Here is a 24,993-nt window from a genome sequence, read left to right as displayed (position 1 = left end):
TGTACAGCAGAGAGGGGAGAACTTGGAGCAGGGCAAAAGCTTACCAAATACAGGACTGAGAGGCCTTGGATTTGTCACAGACAACTTCTACATTTTAAAGCAAAAATTCCCCATACTGGAATCACTAGTTAGATATGAGGAAACATTAGGTTGACTTAGCCTACATAGTTTTGAAGGAAGGATACTATGAAGACTGTGAGAGATAGTGTGTACAAGGTTATAAAAAGGAAAGTAAGTGAATGGGTTAATGTTTGTGGGGTATACGCCTAATACAAAACAAGTAGTCAAAGACTGAAGTGGAATAGTCTATAAATAATTTAGCAAGATTAAGCTACTAAAGGAACAACAGAGGTAGGGAGAGAATCAGAAGGTGTGTGGATAGTACCCAAAGCCTCACTCCTGCAAAAACTTATACGCAAGCTTGAAGATGAACACGCAAATGTCATGCGGTGCGGTGCTCTAACGTGCATGAACTATAGGTCATCGGCTCAGATACCAAAAAGAGGAAAATAAAAATTCAGAAATGTTTAAAATGTATATGAAAAACATTATTTTTAAATTTTAGTTCCTGTGGGAGCTGAAGAAACTTAAGTTACCAATGGCAAATTTAGAACGTCATAACTTCGTGCTGAAGTAAAAACCCTCAAAACAGGAGCAAGCCTCCGCTTAGGCTAAGCTCCTTGGGTAGGCTATAACTTTTAAGACGGTGTCAGGTCTATGCCTAAACTAAGCGCCACACAAATAAATCTTTCAAGAGTTGAGCAGGCTTCTGTCTAAGATGAGCTTTTAGGCTAGGCTGACTCTTTCAAAAATTAGGGAAGCTTTATACAGGGTGACCAGGTGTCCGGTTTTTGATCGGCACACCTGGTCAAAAAGAGACTCTGATGGCTCTGGTCAGCCCCGCCGACCGGGCCGTTAAAAGTTCGGTTGACGGTGCTGCGGCGCTAAGACAGGCTAGTTCCTACCTGTCCTGACTGGCACTGTGCTGTGCCCCGGAAGCAGCCAGCAGGTTCGGCTCCTAGGCGAGGGGGCCACAGGGCTCCGTGCTCTGCCCCCGCCACGAGCACCGGCTCCGCAGTCCCATTGACTGGGAACCAGCCAACGGGAGCTGGAGGGGCACGGTGCCTGAGGGCGAGACTGGTGCATGGAGCCTCCTGGCCCCCTGTCTAGGAGCCGGACCTGCTGGCTGCTTCTGGGGCACTGCTTCTGGAGCCTGCCTTAGCCCCCCCGCTGGGCCTCTGACTGGGAGCCACCAGACATAAGCCACACCCCAACCCCAAGTCCCAATCTCTTGCCCCAGCCCTGAGCCCACCCTGAACCCCTCATCCCTTGCCTGACCCCAGAGCCCACACCCCTAGCCGGAACCGTCACCCCCTCCTGCAACCCAACTCCCTGCCCCAGCCTGGAGCCCCCTTCTACACCCTGAACCTCTCATTTCTGGCCCCTTCCCGGAGTCCTCCCGCCCTCCAATCCCCTGCCTCATCCCAGTGAAAGTGAGTGAGGGTGGGAGAGAGCAAGCCACTGAAGGAGGGGGAATGTAGTGGGCAGGGCCGGGACCTTGGGTGTTTGTTTTTGTGCGACTAGAAAGTTGGCAAGCCTAGCTTTATAGCTCCTTAGCCCACCTGTCATTAAACTCCAGACAGACAGAAGTCAGTCCTAGTGACAGGCCACACCATTGCAATGAACAGTCAAGTTAACACATGTGCGTAAAATCTCTGCAGGATCAGAGCCCACGTATGTTACAGATCAAGGTGAGACACGTTGATTATGTTTCCTAGCAGGAAGTACGATAGGCCAAATTCTGCCAACTTATAACCCATGTAACCCTATAGAAATCAATTTGACTATAATTATAAACTATAAGAACAATGGCTTTCAAAGATCTAAAGAACTCAAAAAAAATTCAAAAACTAATACATCTAGCATTTCAAATTGCAGAAATGGCTAAAACACATTGTTCAAGGAATATGAATAGAACTGAACTGCAGCAAAATGAAGTATTTGGAGAATGGGAAGTACCTAAGTGAAGAAAAATTCTCACTATTACAGCTGTTATTTTAAAACAAGCCTTACCTTCTTGTTAGTTTTGAAGTTAATTTACTAAAAAGATTAGTGGAGCCCCTGCTCCTAGTCTGTGAAAGTGGTGTTGCTTCATGGGATAGACTGGGTGAGGCAGGTGGTCCATTATATGTAGCAGTACGTCGCTCTCTGAGTTGACCATGGAAAGTGCTACGACTGGCAGTTCCTCTTGGGAAACGAATGCGATCAGGTGTAGTTGCACTGCTGATGCTATGAGTTGAAGCAACAGGAGTTCTTTGATCAGGACCAGTGCTACAGAGGGAAACAAAAACATAATACACAGTTTCATATTATCTTTTACAGAAACCCCAAAGCTTTGCAGGAAACAATGCATGCCTACAAATGTGCAACTGTAAATTCTACAATACAGTACACTTAAAGACATCCTTATGCAGGCCATTGTAGAAACGCCCTCCCCCAAAGTTACTATAGCACATTACAGAATCAAGTAATATTTTACAAAAAGTTAGGAATAAAGAAAGTCTAAACACAAATTTGTGCATTTAGAAAAATGTAATATTGAGCAAGCCAGTTGGGAATTAGAGGAAACTGTGCATACAGATTTTCACTGACAAAACTGATGAAAGAAGGAAGGACCAAAAAAAAAAAAAAACAAAAAAAAAAAAACCCACCTTACTTCCAGGTGTGTGTGTGGGGAAAATGGATAATGTATAACTTTGCTTTCTCCTTTCAATGCCTGTGGAGAGCCTTGCTAATTTGTGAACATCTTGTAACAGAACTCTATATACCAGCAATCTACTTGAAAATATTAAAATTCCTAACAGTACAAAAATATTAGAATATAATCCCCCCCGAAAGTGTTCAAGAACAGGGGGATTTTTGAGAATTTTAGTAGTATGAAACAAGTATTAAATGTTCACTATGGTAGGATTATATCACAGACACCACAAAACAATAAATGTAAACAAAACTAAAAATTAGGAAACATCTTGCAGAAAATACAGTCTAGAACAAATCTAAGACTAAAATTCCACAGCACAAAGTTAAAAAGCAGGTAAAACTTAGTTTCACAATTATTTCAGTTTTTCTTACATAAGCTTGAAGTTATCTGCATCATTGTTTATTGGAAGTAACATCATCTTCGTGTGCACAGAGGCTGACATGGACATCGACTTCTGATGTCTCAGCCGAATGCTGGAGGAGGAGGTGGTACAAACTGAGGCAGGGCTAGTTGCATAAGCGAACATTTCGGTCAGGCTGCGAGGGGGTTTGGGTTCAGGCAGAGGCAGAAAGAACAGCATGACGGACCAATGACAAAGTGCAAACTACCGTGTATAGTGAAAAGAAAACACTTCTCACAAACATCTGGCTTTTGTCAAAAAGAATATAAGTGTTACCATCACTTGCAGAGGAGATAGAGCAATTAACTATTTTACACTGACTAAAACATATTTGTTTTTTTTAAACCGTCCTTTTCTGCAATGTGATAATTCAAATGCATTGACAGCATTAGCTTGTGGACACCTGTCTTGACTAGTTAGATGTATAGGAAGCTTGGGCCTTGAAATTCTTAGTGATCTGCACCAAAGTATTATTTGAAATAAAGGTGCAGATTGTATCAGTTATTTTTCCTATGAAAAATGCTTTTTAAAAACATTCTTAACACCGCAGGTCTAATGATTGGGAATGATCTCCTGGGTGAACAGTAATTCCAGTCAAGAACTCTGCTGCTGCTTGAAAGTGTCCAGGTTTTTTTAAAATTTGCTCTTCCAGTGGGATTCTCATTTTAATAAACCTCAACCACTGTAATGGGTTGAGGACTTAATGGACATAACCCAGACTTGAAGGCTTAGGATATCTATGCTAGAGTAGCAAATTAATAGTCTATCTTACTGATGAGTCTACCCTGCTACAAGGACTAGGGGTGTTGGAGTTCTGGAATGGCAGTTCAATTATCTCTGTGCAGGCAAAGGACAAGATTTTTCAAGAATCCTTTTACTTGGGGATCATTGAGCAGAACATCGATTAACATTCATGCTTTGAAGGAAGGTCTATTGAATCTTCTTCAGCCAAAAGGATGGATGGCTGTCATGTGGTGCTTCATAGTTCAAACTAGGCGGTAAAAAATAAGCATTGTTCAGGCTTAGGGAAGTAACTCAGTATCTGGCAACAGGAGTTCCAAACCTGCTGTTCCATGTGATCAAAAGAAAAAGTTACATACGTTCATATATAAGAAACTCCCTTGTGGCTACAGATATTGGGGGCACAAGCTCTGGAGTCTGTGTCATTCAGTTAACTCAGAACCCCAGAAGATCTGCAAGGATGCTGGTTCAGTTAGGCCTGGTCTACACTAACACCCCAATTCGATCTAAGGTACGCAACTTCAGCTACGTGAATAACGTAGCTGAAGTCGACATACCTTAGTTCGAATTTACCGCGGTTCAGACGCGGTCCACACGCGGCAGGCAGGCTCCTCCGTCGACTCCGCGGTACTCCTCTCGCTGAGGTGGAGTACCGCAGTCGACGGCGAGCACTTCCTGGTTCGAATTATCGCGTCCAGACCAGACGCGATAAATCGAACCCGGAAGTTCGATTGCCAGCCGTCGAACTACCGCGGTAGTGTAGACAAGCCCTTAGACTATCAGGTGCCTACTATAGATTTAGAGATTATTTAGCATGCTTTGAAAAAAGTTTCAGAGTCAACATGCATGTCATTTTTAGTGGAGCTTTTTCTTATGTAAATTGGGTAATTTTTAAAAAAGCCTTCACTGAATGGATCTGATATGCTATTTTAGCATTCCTGGTTTTTGTTTTTCCTCAGATGAAGACATCATGTCTATAATCACTGTCTATAATCACTTTTTTTGTTAATGGCTTTATTTGTATTAAGAAGCCCAACCCATTTTGCCTTTCATTAAAATTCCCAACACCAGGGAGTTAAGAAATTGTAGGAGGATGAACAGAGAGCTGCATGAGCAGTCTCAATCTCAATAGCAAGCATCTCAAGTAGATAAACACTTTTTAAGGGATAAATAATCCTGAAACAGATTATCACTAAAGGTTCAAAACTTAATTTGCACAACTTATTACAAAGATAAACTGACTGTTTCCCCTTTCTAGGATTATTTGTTCTAAATTTTATCTATCTTTAAGGGCATTATGAGACTTATAGAAACTGGGTCCCCTACCTCCAAACAGATGCTTAACGTTTGAGCCTTTTCCCTCAGAATCTTCTGTACCCCATCTTTGTCAGAAGTCATCCTCCTGGTGCTGTCATATCCTGCTGCTAGAACTGCTTTCTTGGTCTGTAAGCTTGCTGCACATCTGTCATGGCGATGACTAAGTACTTTGCTCCTAACAACATGGTTTTGCAATTGTTTCTTTTGTGATACACTACTACTTTGTTACAATAAAAATCTTTATAAAAGATGTGAGGTGTTGCAAACAATGTACTCACATGAACCTCATAAGCCACCTCCAGCAGTTTTCCACAGTTGTGACAAACTATGGTACAAGCTGGGATGTTCAGAGTAGGAGAAAGAGTAGCTCTTGGGAAGGTATTATATTTGGTCCCTATACTAAGTGATTATTTTTTCTTAAAATATGCTGCCTATGTCAAAACTCAATGTGTAAAGAGCACAGGTATGCAGCATGCGGTGGGATGACATGTTTTGTAAAGAAAGGCATGAAACACATTTAAACTTATATATATGTTGTCTCCTGACATTAGAAGAGCTCTTCAGGTGTTCAGTTGGTCACTATTCTCAACATCCTCAATTATAGTAAACCTAAAATCTTAGCTGAAATGTTCTTTAGAGCAGTTCTCCCTTACAAGAATTCCTATCACAGAGAAGTGCAATTTGAAAGCCACAAAAAACCCATTTCTAAAGAAACCCTGAATTCAAACAAACTAGGTTTCTACTTCAGGATCCACATCTAAGAAAAACACCACAGATCTTTCTAGAGTTTTATCTTTCACAGAGTTCAGAGATAAGAGTATTGGAGAGATTTAAAAAAAACAACAACTGAAAAAGCAGCATTTATTCTAGATCCAATCAATACTGCACTTACTGCAATCTGTTCAGCTTATGTCCAACTACAGCAACCAAGTATATTGAGATTTGACTCTATAACCCTCTGCAGCAATTCTCAGACTGTGCCAATCTAAGGGTAGGTCTACACTTACCTCCGGGTCCGGTGGTAAGCAATCGATCTTCTGGGATCGATTTATCGCGTCTTGTCTAGACGCGATAAATCGATCCCGGAAGTGCTCGCCATCGACGCCGGTACTCCAGCTCGGCGAGAGGAGTACGCGGCATCAACGGGGGAGCCTGCCTACCGTGTCTGGACCCGCGGTAAGTTCGAACTAAGGTACTTCGACTTCAGCTACTTTATTAACGTAGCTGAAGTTGCGTACCTTAGTTCGAAGTGGGGGGTTAGTGTGGACCTAAGATGTACTGCTACATGCACAAATAGTGAAATCCACTGAATCACAACCAGGAATTTCTAGTTATAAAGACAAACTTAACAATGCTGTGTTTTATTCTGTCAAACTTTAATATTTTTAATTAACACATTGATCTTGCTAGTTACCGTGGTACCTGCATATTTATGGAACCTAATAATGAAGTTGTTATATCAAAGGATAGACTCCATAACAGCAAGTCCAACATTTTATAACCAAAAGTAAAAAGTGGTAAAAGTTAATGTGAAATGTCTGACAACAGTATAAATGCCTTAATGAGGACACAAAGTATGTCCTAACAAACTTGAAGTTTGGAATAGTTTTACTACTTGCATTACACTCTGATCAAGAATAGAAATTTCCCTCCCTGCTGACAGCTGCAGAAGGCAGGACTGTTCAGCATTTTTGAAAGTGAAGATAAGTTGCAGAATATAACGTATATGTCTAGGAAGGTCAGTGGGGCCAACACCCTGGTTTATTTATTGCTATGTACCGTACAGCACTGACTTTGGACAAAATGAATTCTATTGAAGCATGGTGTAATACTGAGAAAGTCAAGGCCAGAAAAGACAAAGGAGCAATTTCTCAGCAATACAGAATGAAGCTGCTCCCAGCAGAAGACCAAGAGGATAACACTGAACTCTCTTAAGCCCGGAAGTTTATTTCAATTTAAGACCTCGTAGACCAGAAGATGCTGCAAAACAGAGTGCTAATTTAAAGACTGATTAAAAAGAAACCGAGCAGACTACCCAGTTAAACAAGTAATGAGCTCTAACAAACAATGGTACAAAGGGACACATTTTCACATGCATTGTATAAATATTTCTATTGACTATTGTTTACCTAAGAGCTATTAAAATGCTGAAGTTACTGAATTATCAGGAAAGCGGTTTTAAGATCAAGATTAATAAATGCAGAATATAACCAAGCAGTTTGCGTGCGAGGTGAGTGAAAAGATGTCTTTGGATTGACACCAGGTGGCATCTCTCTAAAGTGGTACAGCAACTGTTCAGAACTGTACCTTTTGGACATCATTGTGGTTGCATGTAGCATCATGTTTAAAAATAACTTGGACAGAAAAAAACATATTAACATATCTTAAATTAAAAAGGTTTTCCACCCCTTTCCTTAGCCCAAGCAAAGACTTAGTAATATTAACAAGGACTAGTCATTGGAGGATGAGAGAGACAGACACCACTATTTAATAGGGCTGTAATTTGCATACTAGTCAATTACAGACCTAGTTGGCCAGGTTGGCAGGGGGAAAAGAGAAGTGTGCAGAGTCAATCTAGACTTAGGTTTTAATTCTCCCTAATTCCTGCCAGGCTTGCTGAAGGCCAGTGGCAGGAGACAAAGGTCAGAGTCATGTCCCTTATCCCAGACACCAGTGAGGTGATGCCAAACCTTCATTCAGCATGTCCAACTCAGTCCCTCTCTTCCTTTACATGCTGCTGGAGAAGAAAGCAGGAGGCAAAACCATACCCTTTGTGAAATGAAGGCAATTTCACACAGTGACTGCAGCATGAGGGTGTAGGGGCAAACGCCTGTTCCCTTCCTCTGCCAGAGAGATCCCAAAATAGGGATCAATGGAAAGAAACTGATGAGAAGGGGGGAGGGATAGCTCAGTGGTTTGAGCATTGGCCTGCTAAACCCAGGGTTGTGAGTTCAATCCTTGAGGGGGCCACTTAGGGATCTGGGGCAAAATCAGTACTTGGTCCTGCTAGTGAAGGCAGGGGGCTGGACTCGATGACCTTTCAAGGTCCCTTCCAGTTCTAGGAGATAGGATATCTCCATTAATTTAAAATTTATTTGTTTTTTTCCCAGACTTCCAGCAAAAGAATTATCACCATTGATTTGACTGGTAACCCCAAATCTCCTGCATAATGTAACTCCCCTCAAACTTAGCATTCCCTTAGTTTAGGGAGAAGGCCCGTATTTGCGTATGAAATTCTAAACCCTCACTCAGGCCTGGTCTACACTCCAGAGTTAGGTTGACGTAAGGCAGCTTACAACGACCTAATTATGTCAGTGTCTATGCTACAGCCTTGCTCCCGCCGATGTAAGTGCCCTACTATACTGACATAACACCACCTCCATGAGAGGTGTAGGTCCGTGTAGTTAGGGTGACACACCCTCCAGCAGACACTGCGTTACTTACATTGGCTGTCATTCATGTCAATTTCACAGCTCCTGCTGGAGCTGTAAAATTGACAAGAAAGGTTGGTAGGTTGCTTGCTTTCGGCTAGGAGCCCTGTTGCCCCCCGGGCTCTAGGCAGCTGGGAGCCCGGAGGTGCCCAGAGGGGCAGCCGGGCTCCCAGCGGAGAGCTGTGCGCCGAGCTGAGAGCCCAGGCTCTCAGCCCCCATACTGCTGCTTTTAAGTCAGTGTAACGAAGTGCTCCTTGTGAGGATGCGCACCATCGACAGAAGGTTAGTGTGGGCATGAAAAACTGCAGTAATTACCGTGGATATTAACAAAGGTTAACTTAAATTTGTAGCGTAGACATGCCCTCAGAGAGGAGCGTTGCGTCTTTACAGTCCCATTTGTTCAACAACTTGCCACAGATTGTAGCCACCTGGAGGGCAGAACCATACAACTGTAACTAACTGGTGCAGACTTCAAATTCAACTAGTTGTAGTTAAAATTCACCCCAATTCCTGACAGAAAAACAAAATTAACTACCTGCTTGGCAGTTTCTGGAACCAGTAAATCTCCAGGCAGCACAGTAATGGGGGACTGGGCTGGGTTCTTGACTAGCACTCCAGCCAATAAAGAAATCACATGCACTCTAAATATCCTACTTGACAAGCTGCCTCTGTGGGTGAAGGGGATGCTCACACTGATATGTTCCTCTTCCTTTGCCCCCTTCTACCTCTGACAGGGTAGGATTATGTTAAATTTTAATGTTTCAGGGGTGACATGATGAAGGGGTACCTGAGCCTATAAACTCTACAGTATAGTAACAGGCCTCACACTTATCTGGTCAGGCAGAAGGCAGTTTTTCTAGAATAAATCAGCAATTTTCTAAAAGTATGACACTCCAATATCATGATAATGAGCACAGCATAGAGTGGAGTATGTACAGACAGAAACACACCATCATTTTCAGGTATGTTTTAATTTGACCTCTAATACAAATAGATGCCTTTCTTTAATTTTTTAAAACCAAAAATCTTTTACTGAAACAGAGCATTCCTTGTCCAAATATCCAGAAGAATGACTGAATGATTCAATTTTAACCTGTGTACATAGGCTATCCAACCACAGAACATATGATCATGGTCCATAAGTTAGTATCTACAAATTTTGGGAATCTTAGCAGAATACTTCAGGTCTACATACTGCAGAAACAAGTACTTGCAAGTATCCACGAGCTGGGGATTCGTACTTACCTTTAAGAGAAAAATGTAACACTTAGTGGTATTGCTTCATTTTGAATCATATACAACAACTTTTTCGAAGCATGAGAAAACAAGTACAGCAAATTTTTCTTTGAGAAATTTCATACCTGTTCTCCTTGCCATTTTGGATTACTGAATGTCTATCTGCAGTGGTTCTCTCGCTACAAACGTATGTATTGCGGCGTGTCATTGCTCCAGGTGCGGTATTATTCTACAATTAAAGATACAATGTGCATTAATCCACCCAAAAAGTTTGTGCAAGACTCACGGCAAAATCAGTATCAACAATATGTGGTTGAGACCTTATTTTCCTTAAATTTATGCTATAATTTGTTCTACAGCTTATAGTAAAAGCCTTACATTGATTTGTTTCCAAATTAGATAAGATAAACAGAAATATGCTTTAGTTATGGTGACTGTGCTGGTCTTTCTAAGAAAGTGCTAAGATGAATGAACTGTTTGAAACACAATTTCATTTTATTTTGACTATTCAACAAGAGTTAACAGAGTAAACTTAACTTTAATCACAAATGCCCTCAACTATTGATGTAAATAAAAATGAGGATTTTATGGAAGTTAATCTAGATCTGTAGTTCCTTTACCAGATATTCTTGAAAGATACTTTATGACTTTTAGAATGTGGAAATTATTATCTTTTCTTAAAACACTTTTCTGAAACTGAATCAAGCCCTTAACAAGTTAATTGACAGGAAAAGCAAAGATCTAACAGAAACAAACAGATGTGGCTAAGTACAATGGGGAAGTAAATAAATAAAGGCTCTTAAAAATACTAATGCCATAAAGGAGTTTAAAGTTTTGAAACCAATTAAAAAAAAAAGGCAAATTCCAGAAAATCTCAGTTAAGACATTTTTTCAAATATAAATATACACACAAACATTAGACAGAGGACAAGAGAACCACAGGGCCACTTAAAATGAAAATGGAGACCTTAGAGGGGGATAAAGAATAGAATTAATTACTTTGCCTCTGTCTTTGCAGAGGAAGAGGGTGGAGATATGCCCAACTTGGCGGTCAATTTTCCAGGAACGACTGAGGAACTAGGTAGTGCACAGATAACAGAATTATATAAAAAAAGAGTTAGATGCACTTAATGTAGAAAAAGCACGAGATCCAGATAAACATGCACCCAGGGGTTTTAGAGGAAGCAAGCAAGCAAACTGGTGAATCTTTGACTCCCCCCTTCTCATTCCAGTTCACTGGATTTCAGATAAATTCCACAGGATTGGAAAATGGAAAATAAATCCATTACTGTGCTTTGTTTTTAAAAAGGATTGAGGGACAAAGCATGACACAAGAGAGGTTACTGAGTTTAAACATCCACTGCTGGGAAAAATCTTGGAAACCAGTTTAAGGGATGTTATCAGTGAACACATGGATAAGCCCCTGTCGATTACAGATTGCCAGTAAGAATTTAGGAAGAGGACTTAACTAACCCGTTGTAGTTCTTTGAAGAATTACTGCTGTGATAGACAAGGGAAACTCAATGCATTTTTAAAAAGAATTTGAGATAAGGTTCTGCATAAAAACGAATGGCTACAGTAGTGTGCAATGGAATAAAGGGTAAAAAGATACCGAGGAAAAATGGGCCTAGGAGAAAAAAGGCAAAGCGTAGCCATTGACAAACTTTTCAAGTTGAAAAAAGGTTCCAAGAGGGGTCAGTAAAAAACCTGTTATTCAATATATATGAAACAGCTCCCTGCAGTCCTCTCTCAGACAAAGTTCCAACACATATCAGTTTATAATCAGGTTCCAAATTCCACACAATTCCACAGCTGCAGAATATACCAAAAATCCATTTCTTTCTTCAGAACTGTACACTTGAATCCAAGGTGTCATTTAAAAGAAGTGTCTAGCACTTGCTGTTGCAAATTTTAAAAACTTGAACTGGTTATAAGCTGATGCAGAGTCATGTGCTCGAGCCTGCCAATAGCTGAAATAACAGTTCTAAATATGAACAGTCACCATTCATTTGAATGGGGTGTTAATGTTTATTATTATTAGGCTTAAAAGTTAACACTGCATTAACTTACTGAACATTGCAGGCAAAACAGCCAGCTGAAGACAGAAAAATCCATGACATGGTGAAAGATAAAAATGGAGGGGAAGTGTAAAAAAATTGAATTTAACACCAAATTAAGCAACAGCAAATTATAAACTAATTGTATTATTCATTTTCATATTTAATTCAGTATGAAACAATTTTTAATTTATCTGAAGCTGCCAGAAAACCTCTAGTCTGCTGCCCTGGATTGCTAAGAAACCAGAGGCCTTGCTACAGAATTTGTGTCAAGCTTTCTACAGAGCTTTCACTTGTAACATATGCTGACTTCAGTGGGAGTTTGTCTGTATAAAGACCGCAGGAATCTGCCAATATATTTTACGCATACATGCATACAAAAATGAAAACTGTTAACTATGCAACCTTAACGATGCATTAAACTTGCCAGGCAATACAAAAGGTTGTAACAGCACTATTAACTTGGCAACTCTGCCCTGCATGTGGTATGATGTACATCTTACGGCACAATTTATTAACTTGTTGGTTCCCAATTTTTTTTTTTGGAGCCACTATGTGATAGAATGACAGCTGAGCCTATCCACCCCCTTTTTCTAGCTTTTCTCTGTCGGAGCACAACAGTGGTGCGGTTGCAGCATGTTAAGTGAGACATACCCTAAGCTTAACTTAAAACTAAACACTAACACTATAAACACACACTAAGCTAAGACACTATTCTTCAAGAGAGAAAATTTAGGTTCAGTGGATCCACAGAAGTTCACATCTGTCTGCTGTCACAGCTGGATAGAGTTGAGGTGGCAGAGGGCACACCCCCTTTTATAGGCACATCCGGAGAAGACAGAGGAATGCAGGGGGGAGCAGGAGGGGTGAGTGAGCTCTCTAACAGGCACTGCTACCAGAATGCATCCCATGAGTGGGACTTTGCAGAGTACACTTGAAGGTGGTGGCTACATGTTTCTGGGAATAAGGAGCATCCTCTGATGCCATCAAAGGCTGAGCTGAGCACCATGAGCATACTGAAGAGAAGCTTGGGCTGGCAGGCTGCTGCAGCTGCATTGGACGAGTTAGCTGCATGTGCAGTCAGCTACATTAGGAGAGACAACCAGAGGAAGGAGGAAAGGTGAGTGGCTTTCAAGGAGTCACTTGCTGGTTCTTCTAAAGATGTCATAACACATTTGCAGAAAGTCTGTAAGAGCTAGGGTCCTGAAGCCTCTTTCACCCACTATAATTGCCTTCCTCTGACCTGCCATCCTGAACTATTCTGAAGGCCCTTTAGGTTGGGAGACAGCAATAAGGTATACATTTGGAAATATCAAACAATCCATGAATAGTATGCATGAGTAATATGGCAGAATTATGTTGCTGCTAAAGCCTTATTTTTTTAGATTTTAATTGAGCAGACTACATATTAGTTTCCAGCAACTTTTTAAAGCAAAATAAATTTGACAAGTATTTTGCTAGTGGATCTAATCTGATTCTTACTGCACAGCTGTTCAGTTTGCAGAGCTATCTGACTTGCAAGGGCCTGCACGCGCAACCAGCTTTAGAAGCACAACTTCTATGTTCCCTAAACCCACACACACTAATCAGCTGCACACACATGCACAACATTTGCCTTGAAGTGTATACTTGCAGACTTAATATTCTTCTGTACAAGCTTAGCATGCAATTGTTTAATGGTTCTAACAGTTAAAGAAGAGTTAGACTTTTTCAAAATCATACATTAGTCTTCAACAAGGACTATGCCCATACCAAGTTTCAAAGTTCTGCCATTTTGCAGTAGCTTTGTATAAAAAAAGTGGTTAATTTAAAAAAAAAAAAAAAAAAGGGAAAGGAGAAGTTACTAGTAATTCTGCTTCTCGGAAGTTATCTCAAGGGATTATCAATTTTAGGCTTTATGCAATCAGTGAGGCAGGATGGAACTTCCGTACCTGAAGGATTTTTTGCACTCAGAGTGGTAGGTCAGCACAAGACAACCCACTTTCTTCTGGCTGCATGCCAACTACCACAGCCCTTAAATTTTCTAGCCAATTCCTGAACTGTGGGGGAAGTAACAGCTTCCTATACACACCAGTTATAACAATGAACTCCAAAAATGACTACACAAGAACTCGCATTGGAAACCCTGTTAAGTTTATATGGTTAAACGTTAAAAGAACCAGGAACTATAACTCCACCCTTTTGTGTGGTGTTATAATGCCGTTTCTGATTATATTAGTGCCACTGTTCGATTCAGTGTGCAAGTCGGACCTTTTACCATGAACAAAGCAGGTATTCCATGGATCTGTCACTATAGCCCAAATTTTGATTTCAATTACAATGTAAAACTAGAAACCACTGGAATAAAGCCACTGATGTCAGGATCTAGCTGGTGTAACAGAGCAAGCCAAAATACCAAAGAATGAAGCACTGAGGCTATAATGCAAAAGGGCTGGGAAAAAAAGGGCAATAATACTGAGTGTGGAGCAAAAACATACTACTGCCAAACAAAACAAAAAAAAAGATTACTGGAGTGAAGGCCAGTGGTAGGACAAAACCAATTTAAAGGCCCTAACACTCTGGGACCAGACAACCCAGAACGCCAAGAGAGAGAGAAACAATTAACAGGAAGTTTAACACTGATCAGAAGGAAGAGGGGTGGGGGTCAGAAAACAATACACATAGCACTGTCAGAGCAGATGTATGAACCACAGCTGAAGAGAAGGCAGAGGGAGGGGATCCCTCTTACAGGAGGAGTTCATTGCGAGCCTGTAGCTGAGAATGACTTGGCTGGAAGGTTCCAGGAACTGGAAGTAGTGGCTGCTGCTGGTACACAACCAATAAGAGAGGTTGAAGGCCTTCTGCTGAGCTACTTTTTGGCCTCAGAGGACTAAAAAGGTTTGAATTAGGGAAATTCTGCCATTTTTTATATTGCGACCATGGAATCCAAGTGCAATAATCTTGCCAGGATGGCATCTTTAAAGAAACATACCATCCCAAGCTGGATAATGGCTGAAGAGATTTTGTTGATATTTTAAAAAATTCACAATGCAGGGAAGATTTCTGTGCAGAAGCTGAATTTTCCAGAAAGTTTGAGTTTGTGGAAACAGACTTATTATGAATATTGTTTTTCAACCTTAGTTATAAAGGTGGCAATCAAGCAAAACGTTCAGTTGATTGGAGACAAGATGGTCTGGGAACTGAGCTAAGGTAGATAACAGGTGCAGAAGGAAGGAATAACCTCAGCTCCCTAGTAACTTACCAGCTGAAGGATCTGGAAGTTATTGTGGGAGACTTTCACTGAAACTAATCAGCTCAAAGCACTGCAGCAGAAAGATCAGAGGATCATTTTAAGAGGACTCAAGTCCCAAAGCTGAGCACTGTATTTAAGCAAAAACTAAGTTCAAATAAGTTTTTTTTGTTTTGGGGGGAAAAGGGGAGAGGAGAAGCTTTTAAAGCTACAGCTGTTTGGTAATATGTTAATTACTGGGCAGAGGGCAGGAGTCCATGGAGTAATCCGTATAACTGCATTTTAAAAATGTGTTAAGGAATGCCTAGTGCAAAGTACAGGTGATCCTTTTTATCAGTACATACAAAAGGATATGGGATATAAAAGTTGTGGCAGGGATCCCTTTTTTGGGAGGAGGAAACCCAAAAGAGCAGGTAGGATTTCAGAGATCACCCATGACCCATACTATTCTGCTCCATAGGATAGTCTCTTAGTTCCTTTTCTTGTCTTGTACCTCTGGTTCCTATCCTAATGAACTATTTCAGAAATGGCAATAGGCAAAAGAATTAAGTTCCTGGGCAGGTGACAGTATACAAATAAGTATATGAGATACTTACATTTGCTCCTGGGGAATGAAGTGAGATGAAGATAAAAGCATTAAAAAACAAATAAACCAAAAACCAATGACAGGCCATTGGGTTGAGTGACATTCTCCTACTCTTAAAGTGTTTCATGTTTATATGCTTTAAAGAATAAATGCTTCCACTTACACTGGGGACAGCCGAACTTTTCTTACGTTCAGGAATATCAGCCTTATTTGGATTGTTAGCATTTCCGAGCATGGGGCTAGCCGGAGCAATTCCTCGTCCGCCAACAGCACTACTGCTAGATTTCCTTGTCTGAATTCCATCTTCTTTCAGGTCACTGTCTGTAGTGCTAGTCTGGCTTCTTTTTGGATACGCCACTACTGGAGGGATAGATGGTCCAGCTAAAAAGAAAACATTTTTTTCCAAATGTGGAGGTTATCAAGCTTGTTATTCATTATGCAAATACATTTATATGCACATATCTTAAAAGTCAAAATAAATGAAACTTAAAGGTCAGAGGATCATAGAACATAAGAAGGGCCATACTGGGTCAGAGTAAAGGTCCATCTAGCCTGGTACCATGTTTTCCGACAGCGGTCAATGCCAGGTGCCCCAGAGGAAATGAACAGAACCGGTAATCATCAAGTGATCCATTCCCTGCTCATTCCCAGCCTCTGGCAAACAGAAGCTAGGGACACCATCCCTGCCCATCCTGGCGAATAGCCATTGATGGACCTATCCTCCATGAATTTATCTAGTTCTTTTCTGAAACCTGTTATGGTCTTGGCTTTCACAACATCCTCTGGCAAGAGTTCCACAGGTTGACTCTGCGTTGTGTGAAGAAATACGTCCTTTTGTTTGTTTTAAACCTGCTGCCTATTAATTTCATTTGGTGCCCCCTCGTTCTTGTGTTATGAGAAAGAGTAAATAACACTTCCTTGTTTACTTTCTCCACACCAGTCAGGATTTTATATAGATTTCTATCATATCCCCCCTTAGTCGTCTCTTTTCCAAGCTGAAAAGAACCAGTCTTATTAATCTCCCCTCATATGGAAGCCATTCCATACCTCTAATAATTTTTGTTGCCCTTTTCTGAACCTTTTCCAATTCCAATATATCTTTTTTGAGATGGGGCAACCACATTGGCATGCAGTATTCAGGATGTGGGCATACCATGGATTTATATAGAGGCAATATATTTTCTGTCTTATCTATCCCTTTCTTAATGATTCTCATCATTCCCCTGCCAGCGGCGGCAGCTGGGCAGCTGCAGGGGGGGGGCTCCCCCACCCGTGGCTGTTGAGCAGCTCCAGGGTCCCTCTGCCGCTGCCAGTTGCAGGGGGCCCCTGGCTGCCAGCAGCGGCAGCTGGACAGCTCGGGATCGCCGCTGCCATCGCTGGCCGGTCAGTTGCGGGGCCCCCCAGTGTCACGGAGGTCGCTGAAAGTCATGGATTTTGTGACTTCCGCAACCTCCGTGACAATCTTAGCCTTACTCATGTCCATTCCATTGTAGATGCGTGCGCTTGCCACATATACTGGTGCAGGAAGTTTTCCCCTCAGTGGTATCCATAGGGGACCAGGCTCTGGTGCCCTGTGGAGTGGCGCATATCTGTACCGGTATAAGGGGTGTTGCCGACTCCCCCTCCCTTAGTTCCTTCTTGCCGAAAACCGGCAGGGGGAAAGGAGGGTGGGTCATGGAATGGACATAAGCAACACATCTCAAAGAACAACAGTTATGAAAGGTAACTGTCTTATCTTCAAGGGCTTGCTCATGTCAATTACATTGTAGATGACTCCCAAGCAGTACCATTGGAGGCGGGTAGGAGTTCAAGGATGTGTTGATTGCAACACAGCTCTGCCAAATCCAGCATCATCTCTGGCTTGCTGGGTGATAGCGTAATGCGCCGTGAACGTGTGTACTGAAGGCCACATCGCGGCCCTATAGATGTACTGGGTAGGGCCATGTGCCAGGAAGGCAGTCAAAGCCGCCTGAGCCCTCGTCTAGTGAGCCTACACTATCAGTGGAGGCACAGCCTGTGCCAACTCCTAACAAGTATGAATGCAAGTGGTGATCCAATTGGAAATCCTCTGAGAGGACACCGGAAGACTCTTCATCCTGTCAGCTCTTACGATGAAGAGCTGGGTCGATCTGTGGAAGGGCTTGGGGCGTACCAGGTAGAAAGCCAGGGTGCGCCTGACATCTAGAGCGTGCAGCTGCCTCGCCTCACTGGTCATGTGAGGCTTTGGACAGAACGCCGGGAGGAAGATAGCCTGGTTGACAAGGAAGTGCGACACCACCTTTGGCAGGAAGGCCAGATGGGGCCCCAGCTGGACCTCGTCCTTGTAGAATACCGTGTATGGGGGCTCTAAAGTGAGGGCTTTAATCTCGGAGACATGTCTCGCCAAAGTAATAGCTACAAGGAGAGCAACCTTCCAGGACAAGTGGGAAAGGGAACAAGAAGCCATAGGCTCAAAGGGCGGACCCGCGAGCCTGGAGAGGACCAGGCTGAGGTCCCATTAGGAGACCGGGTCCCGGATTGGCAGAAAGTCTTTCAAGGCCTTTCAGGAACCTGATCAACGTCTAATGCAAGAACACCAATCTACCCGGGATGCAAGGTGGAAGGCCAATATGGCTGCCAGGTGCACCTTGATTGAAGAGAAGGCAAGGCCCTGATGCTTTAAGTGAAGCAGGTAATCCAGGATGGACTGCAGAGATGACTGGGTCAGGGAGATATCCTGCTTTGACACCCAGCTTCCACTTTGCCAGATAAGTTGCTCTGGTGGAGGGCTTTCTGCTCTCCAAGAGAACTTGCTGCACCTGACTAGAGCAGGCCTGTTCCTCTGGATTCAGCCACCCAGTATCCAAGCTGTGAGGTGGAGAGAGAGACCACAAACCTGATGGATGGGTCCGAGCTCCTTGACGTTTATATGTAATACAAGCTCCTCTCCAGACCATAACCCTGGAGTCCATAGTGTACTGAGATGTGCTCCCCAATCTAAGTCGGATGCATCCGAAATCAGGGAGACTGTGGGTCACAGGCTCGCGAACAGCACCCCTTCCAACACCAGAATTGGGTTGGACCACCACTGCAGAGAGGTAAGTACCCATGGGGGGATCGTCATGACCTTGTCCAGGTGATATCTGGTCAGGGAGTACACCGATGCTGGCCACATCTGGAGGGTACGCAGCCTAAGTCTCACATGTCGGACAACGTACGTGCATGCTGCCATGTGCCCCAATAGTCAGAGACACCCAGGAAGTGGCGCTGACAATCAGATCTGACATTGTCCTGAATCTGGCCTCTGGCAGGAATGCTCTCACTCAGGCAGAGTCGACTACTGCTCCGAAAAACTATCCATTGGACCGGGATCAACCTTGATTTTTGTTCGTTTATCAACAGGCCCAGAGCTTGACAAGTGGCTTGCAACATCTGGATGCTGTGCTGGACCTGGACCGGCCCTTGATGAGCCAGTCGTCGAGGTATGGGTAGATCTGGATACCCCGACCTCTGAGGAGGCCTCCACCACCAACATGCACTTCGTAAACCCTTGGTGCCGTTGCTAGACCAAAAGGGAGCACAGAGAATTGCTCTATGTAGGAACCATCTGTGTCTGTGAAATATCGATATGTGAAAGTAAGCATCTTTCAGGTCAAGGTGGTGTACCAGTCTCCTGGATCCAGGGAAGGAATGATGGAGGCCAAGGAGACCGTGAGGAACTTCAACTTCTTGAGATACTTGTTGAGGCTCCGCAGGTCAAGAATGGGGCGTAGACCCCCCTTGGCTTTTTGTGTAAAGAAATAGCGGGAGTAAAACCCTTTCCCCCTCAAATGCAGAGGGACTTCCTCCACGGCTCCCACCCTCAGAAAGCCTTGCACCTCCTGAGAGAGCAGATGCTTGTGAGAAGGATCCCTGAATAGGGATAGGGGAGGGGGGGGCGGGAGAAATAGACTGGAGGGTATATCCCCCTGCTACCGTGCAGGAGGACCCACTGGTCCGATATTATAGAGGTCCCGGCAGGGAGGAAGGGGGACAAATGGTTGGAAAATGACAAGGGTGCTGGATCCAGGACACAGGCTGGAAGGCGCAGGACACAGGCTTGAGAGCACCCTCAGAATGCCTGCTCGTTACCCGGTTGGTTATGGCTCGAGCGAGCTAAGGTGGCTGGCCAGCGCTTATAGCCCTTGCCCTTCTTGCAGAAGGGCTCTGATTGAGGTTGGCTCCTGAACCTGTGGGACTGTTGTGGCTTAAACTGCTTTCTTGACGGCCCCGGTGTGTAAAGGCCCAGGGAGCGCAAGATTGCCCTAGAGTCTTTCAGGCCATGTAATTTACTGTCTGTCCCGAAAAGAGTGCCAGGCCATTGAAAGGGAGGTCCTGGATGGATTGCTGAACCTCCATCGACAGGCCCGACGCACAGAAATGCAACCAGGACGCACGCCGCATAGAAATGGCCGAAGCCATGGTCTAGGCCGCAGAATCTGCCGCATCTGAGGCTTCTTGGAGGGCTGCCCTGGCCACAGCACTGCATCTATGATAGCCAGGAATTCCTTCCTGGGCTCCTCAGGAAGCAAATCCACAATCTCTGCCATCGATTGCCAAATAGTAAAATAATAACGGCCAAGTAAGGCCTGATGGTTGGCCACTCTCAGCTAGAGGCTGGACATAGAATAAATCTTTCTCCCAAAGAGATCACGCCTCTTTGCCTCCTTATTCTTAGGCGTTGATCTGGGTTGGCCCTGTCTATCACGCCCACTGGCTGCCGACATAACCAGTTAGGGCAGCGTGGGTATAAAGATACTCGTATCCCTTAGTGGGGATGTAGTATTTTCTTTCCACCCACTTGGAGATGGGGATGGAAGGAGGAGGGTGTCTGCCACAGGGCTTTTGTAATTTTAATCACTCCCTCATGCACCAGCAATGCCATCTTGGAGGGGGCTGCTGAACTTAGCACATCGAACAGGGAGTCCGAGGGCTCCACCAGTTCCTTGGCTTCCAGCTCCAGGTTTGATGCGACCCTCTTCAAAAGCTCCTGGAGGGCCCTGGCATCATCCTGGGGGACTGTGTGAGAGGACCCCGCTATCACCTCATTGGGCAAAGATGATGATGAGGCAGGTACAGATGGATCTGCCAGCTCCACCGTTTCTGCTAGGGGAGCCTCAGCTGAGGCTGGCTGACCCTGGGGAGCCTGCTTTGACTCCATGTCCAAGTCAGGAGGCGGGCGGGAGACCATCACCGACCGTCTTTCAGATGCCCCTGCGACCAACTTATGCCCCTGCGATGGGTGGGGAAACCCCCAAGGGTTCCATAGCAGCCAGGGGGCTGGCCACTGGCCCTGGGCTCATGCTGCCACTGGTGGCAAAGAAAGGAATGCCAATGGAGCGCTTGGGCTGCGGGCAGGTTCTCCTCCTCACTGTCCGAGCCTGAGGAGGGAGAGACTTGTCTGGTGGACCAGGACGGTACCAAGGCTGCCTGTGTACCCCGATCTCGTTGGCTCTGCCCACGGACCTCCACTGGGGACATGTACGGGGGCAATGGCTCTCGGTGCTGCGACCCTGTGACCGGCGTTGGCATTTGGTGATGGTACCCCAGGGATTGATGCCTCATGCTTAGAGAGTGGTGCTGCTCCATAGACTGTGAACTGGAACGGGAGTGAGAACACTGACATCTCAGAGACCATCAATGTGCCTGCAGTGATCCATACTGGCAATCCGGCGATGTGGTTCCAGGGACCAGCGTCTGGACCCTCTGGAACGGTGCCGTGGGCTGGGAGAGTGACTTCGACGCTCCTGCCACCGGTGCTCTGGGGACTGGTGATACACCTCTTTGGGTCTGCGCCAGGCTGCTGGCAATCGACACCTAGAGCCTGAGGAACGCTGCCTAGAGTCTGGGGACTGACGCTGGGAACTCTGGCAGGCAAGCCAACCAGGGGCTGGTGTTCAGGCGAGCGCTGGCGGGGAATTCCCTGAGGTGGGGAGCAGTGCTGCACTGATAGAGACGGCTGGAAGGGTCCCAGGGCAGGTTTACCCCGCAAACGAGGCACCTCAGTGGCCGGCGTGGGCTGCACCAGAAGGGACAGTATGTTCTTAGCAGCCTGAAAGGCCTCTGGTGTGGATGGCACCGCCAAGTGTCGAGTACCTCTGCCACTTCCCGGGGTGGCGGGTGGGTCTTGAAGTGGGCTTGATAGCTCAACAGCAGTCAGAGCCTGGCCACCGTCCAGAGGGGAAGAACTGTCCTACGCGGGTCTTCGCTCTCCGGCTCTCTCCTTCCCTTTACAGGACATAGGAGAACGCCCCCTCCCGGCCTCTCTCTGCTTTTTATCTGGTACTGGGGATGGGGATTGGCGCCGGTCAGAGGTCGCTGCCGGCAGCGCGCTCCGCACCGGGGCCACAGTACTTGGAGCAGAGTCCAATCTCGTTGGCTCTGAGGCCGGTGCAAGGACCGACTCCATAAGGAGCGCTCGGAGACAAATGTCCTGCTCCTTCTCGGTCGGCGGCCTGCAGCTCTTGCAAATGCGACACTTGTCGCTCATGTGGGTTTCCCCTAAACGCTTCAGGCAGCTTCTATGGGGATCACTGACTGGCATAGGTTTTTGCAACAGTCACAAGGTTTGAAGCCCAGGGCATGCCCTGTCCCTAGGCTAAGTCCTGTACGGGACTAACTAGTTTTAACTTAACACTAAGGGAACTATTAACTGTACAACTTTAAACAACTATATACAACAAATTCACTACTAAACACAGCAGAGACAGGAAAGCGTGCCGAAGCAAGGAGACATTCCAGCACTGTCATTGGCGGTAAGAAGGAACTGAGGGAGAGGGGAGCTAGCGGCACCCCTTATACCGGCACATATGCGTGCCATTCCAGAGGGCACCAGACCCAGTCCCCTACAGATATCACTGAGGGGAAAAAATCCGGCACCAGTGCATATGGCGAGCGCACACACAGACAATGGAATGGACATGAGCAAGTACTCGAAGAACTTTTCCAAACTTCTGAATATTATTAATCTCTGCCTTTTTAAAAAAGTGTAAAACTTGAGTTGCTCAAAAACAAAGTCAATTTTTAAAAATTTAATAAGTTGGAGATTTAAGCCAACTCTTAAAGCTCCCTTTAATGCAATTTTCCACCAAAGATACAGAATTTGTATACATTTTCTCCGGTAAGGACAGATGGGTGGTGAATATAAAACTATTTAAATTCTTTAGTTGGAGATGTTCCTCAGATTTTAATGTAAGAAAAAACTGGTGTTAAACACTCTGAAACGTCCCCTTAAGGCTCTTGTCTTGTTTTGCTTAGCTCCAGAAGTCCAACATTTGAACACTGCCTATTGTACTTTTCTAGTCATTCCTCTTTTACTTGAAGTGTTGGGCCATATATTTGGCTGTGCTTTATTCCCTTTCTTGCCACTGGCACAATAGGTTGGAAATCTAGTCTAAACCCAGTTACGGATTTCCTTTGAGCAAGGGATCTCTAATTGCATAAAGTTGTCATGGAAGGTTCTTTGTCACTTGTTTCTAATCCCTCCCAGTTCAATGGGCATTCCAGAGCCCAGCCAGACTAAGCTAAATTCCAGGCACTCTGAGATGGTAGAATGGCACCCGAGGGCAATTATTGCTGGCACACAACCTACCCTAATTTGTGCTGTAGGCCCCCACATGCCTGTGGAATTGGGGAAGAATGGCAGAAAGCTGTTCTGGTACACCTGAAGATCAGGCAAAATGTCCAACAGCCCAACTATTTGTACAAATCCTTTCCCAGCTATTAAAATGTAAGGAGTTGAGATGTGGATGTTATATTTTGAAAGTCAGACTTTCCTTTCTCTCCTGACACACTTTAATGGGGATAAAAATAAAGTCAAAACCATTCAAGTGTTTTGGTTTCTCTCTTCAAACAAAACTAACAAACTGATTCTACAGATTAGAAAATTTAACAAAAAAGACAATGTAATCCGAGGAGACACAGGGAGAGGAAAGCAACCTCTCCTGCCTGCAAATAACCACTGTGGTATATTCAGGTCAAAAGGAGATTCCCTTTGTAAGTTAGTGTATAGGTAGGAAGATTTATAAGATATTTAGTAAACTCTGTGTGACTGTTCTGCATACCCATGAGGCAGAAAAGTTCTAAGTTTGGCTGGAGTCACAGGTACTCTTTAAAAACTGGACCTTTGCAGGGCATTCAAGTGACAGCCCCCACAGGAAACAAGAAGAAATACTGGGGGGACAGACAGTTTTCCAAGTTCTTTTAGACAAAGGCTGACCTATTAGTGCCAAAAGGAAACAAAAGCTGTATGGCCATAATGGAAGTGGGGGGGATGGTGCGGGATGTACTTGATATTGAACAAGAGAACTTGCAAGATGTTGTTTAACTTGTGTAGCAAGACTTTCCTAGGATGGCCCCACAGGCAGGAGAAAATATTGCCATAATAATAGAATAAGCTGGTTCACTCAGTACAGCTTTAGAAGGTATCTCTGAGGAGGTCTTAAGTATACATAAGAATACCTGATCATTGTAAAACAATGAATTAGTCACTAGGTTGTAACTGACCAGACCATAAGCAAGTTGGTCCCTTTTAAAAGGTGAAGGCTGTAAGGAAATATCGAACATTTTATAGTAGGTGTGCGTCATCACACTGAAACAGGGTCACTCACCATGATCGCTGTACCGTCGCTGTTTTTGGCTAGAAGATATGCTTCTCTGCACTTTGTGATGAGGCGATTGTCCAGTGCTATTGTTGAGATCACTACTTGGCCTAACTTTAGCAAGGGAAAGATTGCTGCTGGAGCTTGAATCACTAGCATCCAACTAAGAGAAAATTTAAAAATGAGGTTCAATCAAAATGAATTTAACAACGTCCAGAGATTCTGAACATAATCTTAAGTAAGCAAAATTTCAAAAGGTTCTCACGCTAAAATGTTCCTTAAAAGTGCACTAGTCAGATCCAGTTCTGTGCCTAAAGGACCAGTAGAAATACGAGTAGTGCTCTATTCATTTTTCACTCAACTGGTGGTAAATAAGTAACCAAATCTGTACAAAGCTACAATAGCTACACAAAACATTGCACAGTTCAATTTACTTCTGAAATGTTAGAAGCATTTTATGAAAACATTATTTTGCTGAGAAACAAATATCTTCTACCCCTTCCTTACGGGATAAGGTTGGGGAGAGAAGAGGGTGTTTGCTTCTGAACAGTTTGCTTCCATTTATACAGACATTAGACTGTAGTCCCTGCCCCAAAGTGAGTATAGAGTGCCTACCA

The 24,993-nt window shown here is 44.1% G+C and overlaps 1 protein-coding gene across 5 annotated transcripts in view; it reads right to left on the bottom strand.

The window, feature by feature from the left end:
- MARK3 (microtubule affinity regulating kinase 3) overlaps positions 1-24,993 on the bottom strand; it is a 105,448-nt gene that overhangs the window by 13,131 nt on the left and 67,324 nt on the right. For all 5 annotated transcript variants that reach the window (XM_026654262.1, XM_026654265.1, XM_026654263.1 and 2 more), the window contains 4 exons: positions 24,386-24,539; positions 15,922-16,139; positions 10,012-10,115; positions 2,074-2,331 (listed from right to left, as the gene is read on the bottom strand). In XM_026654262.1, the coding sequence (XP_026510047.1) occupies positions 2,074-2,331; positions 10,012-10,115; positions 15,922-16,139; positions 24,386-24,539 (734 nt within the window). The remainder of the gene's footprint in view (positions 1-2,073; positions 2,332-10,011; positions 10,116-15,921; positions 16,140-24,385; positions 24,540-24,993) is intronic.

This window comes from Terrapene carolina, unplaced genomic scaffold (genome assembly GCF_002925995.2).
Source record: "Terrapene carolina triunguis isolate 2854851 unplaced genomic scaffold, T_m_triunguis-2.0 Scaffold189, whole genome shotgun sequence".
Classification (NCBI taxonomy): Eukaryota; Metazoa; Chordata; order Testudines; family Emydidae; genus Terrapene; species Terrapene triunguis.
This window is presented reverse-complemented; position numbering and strand designations above follow the sequence as displayed.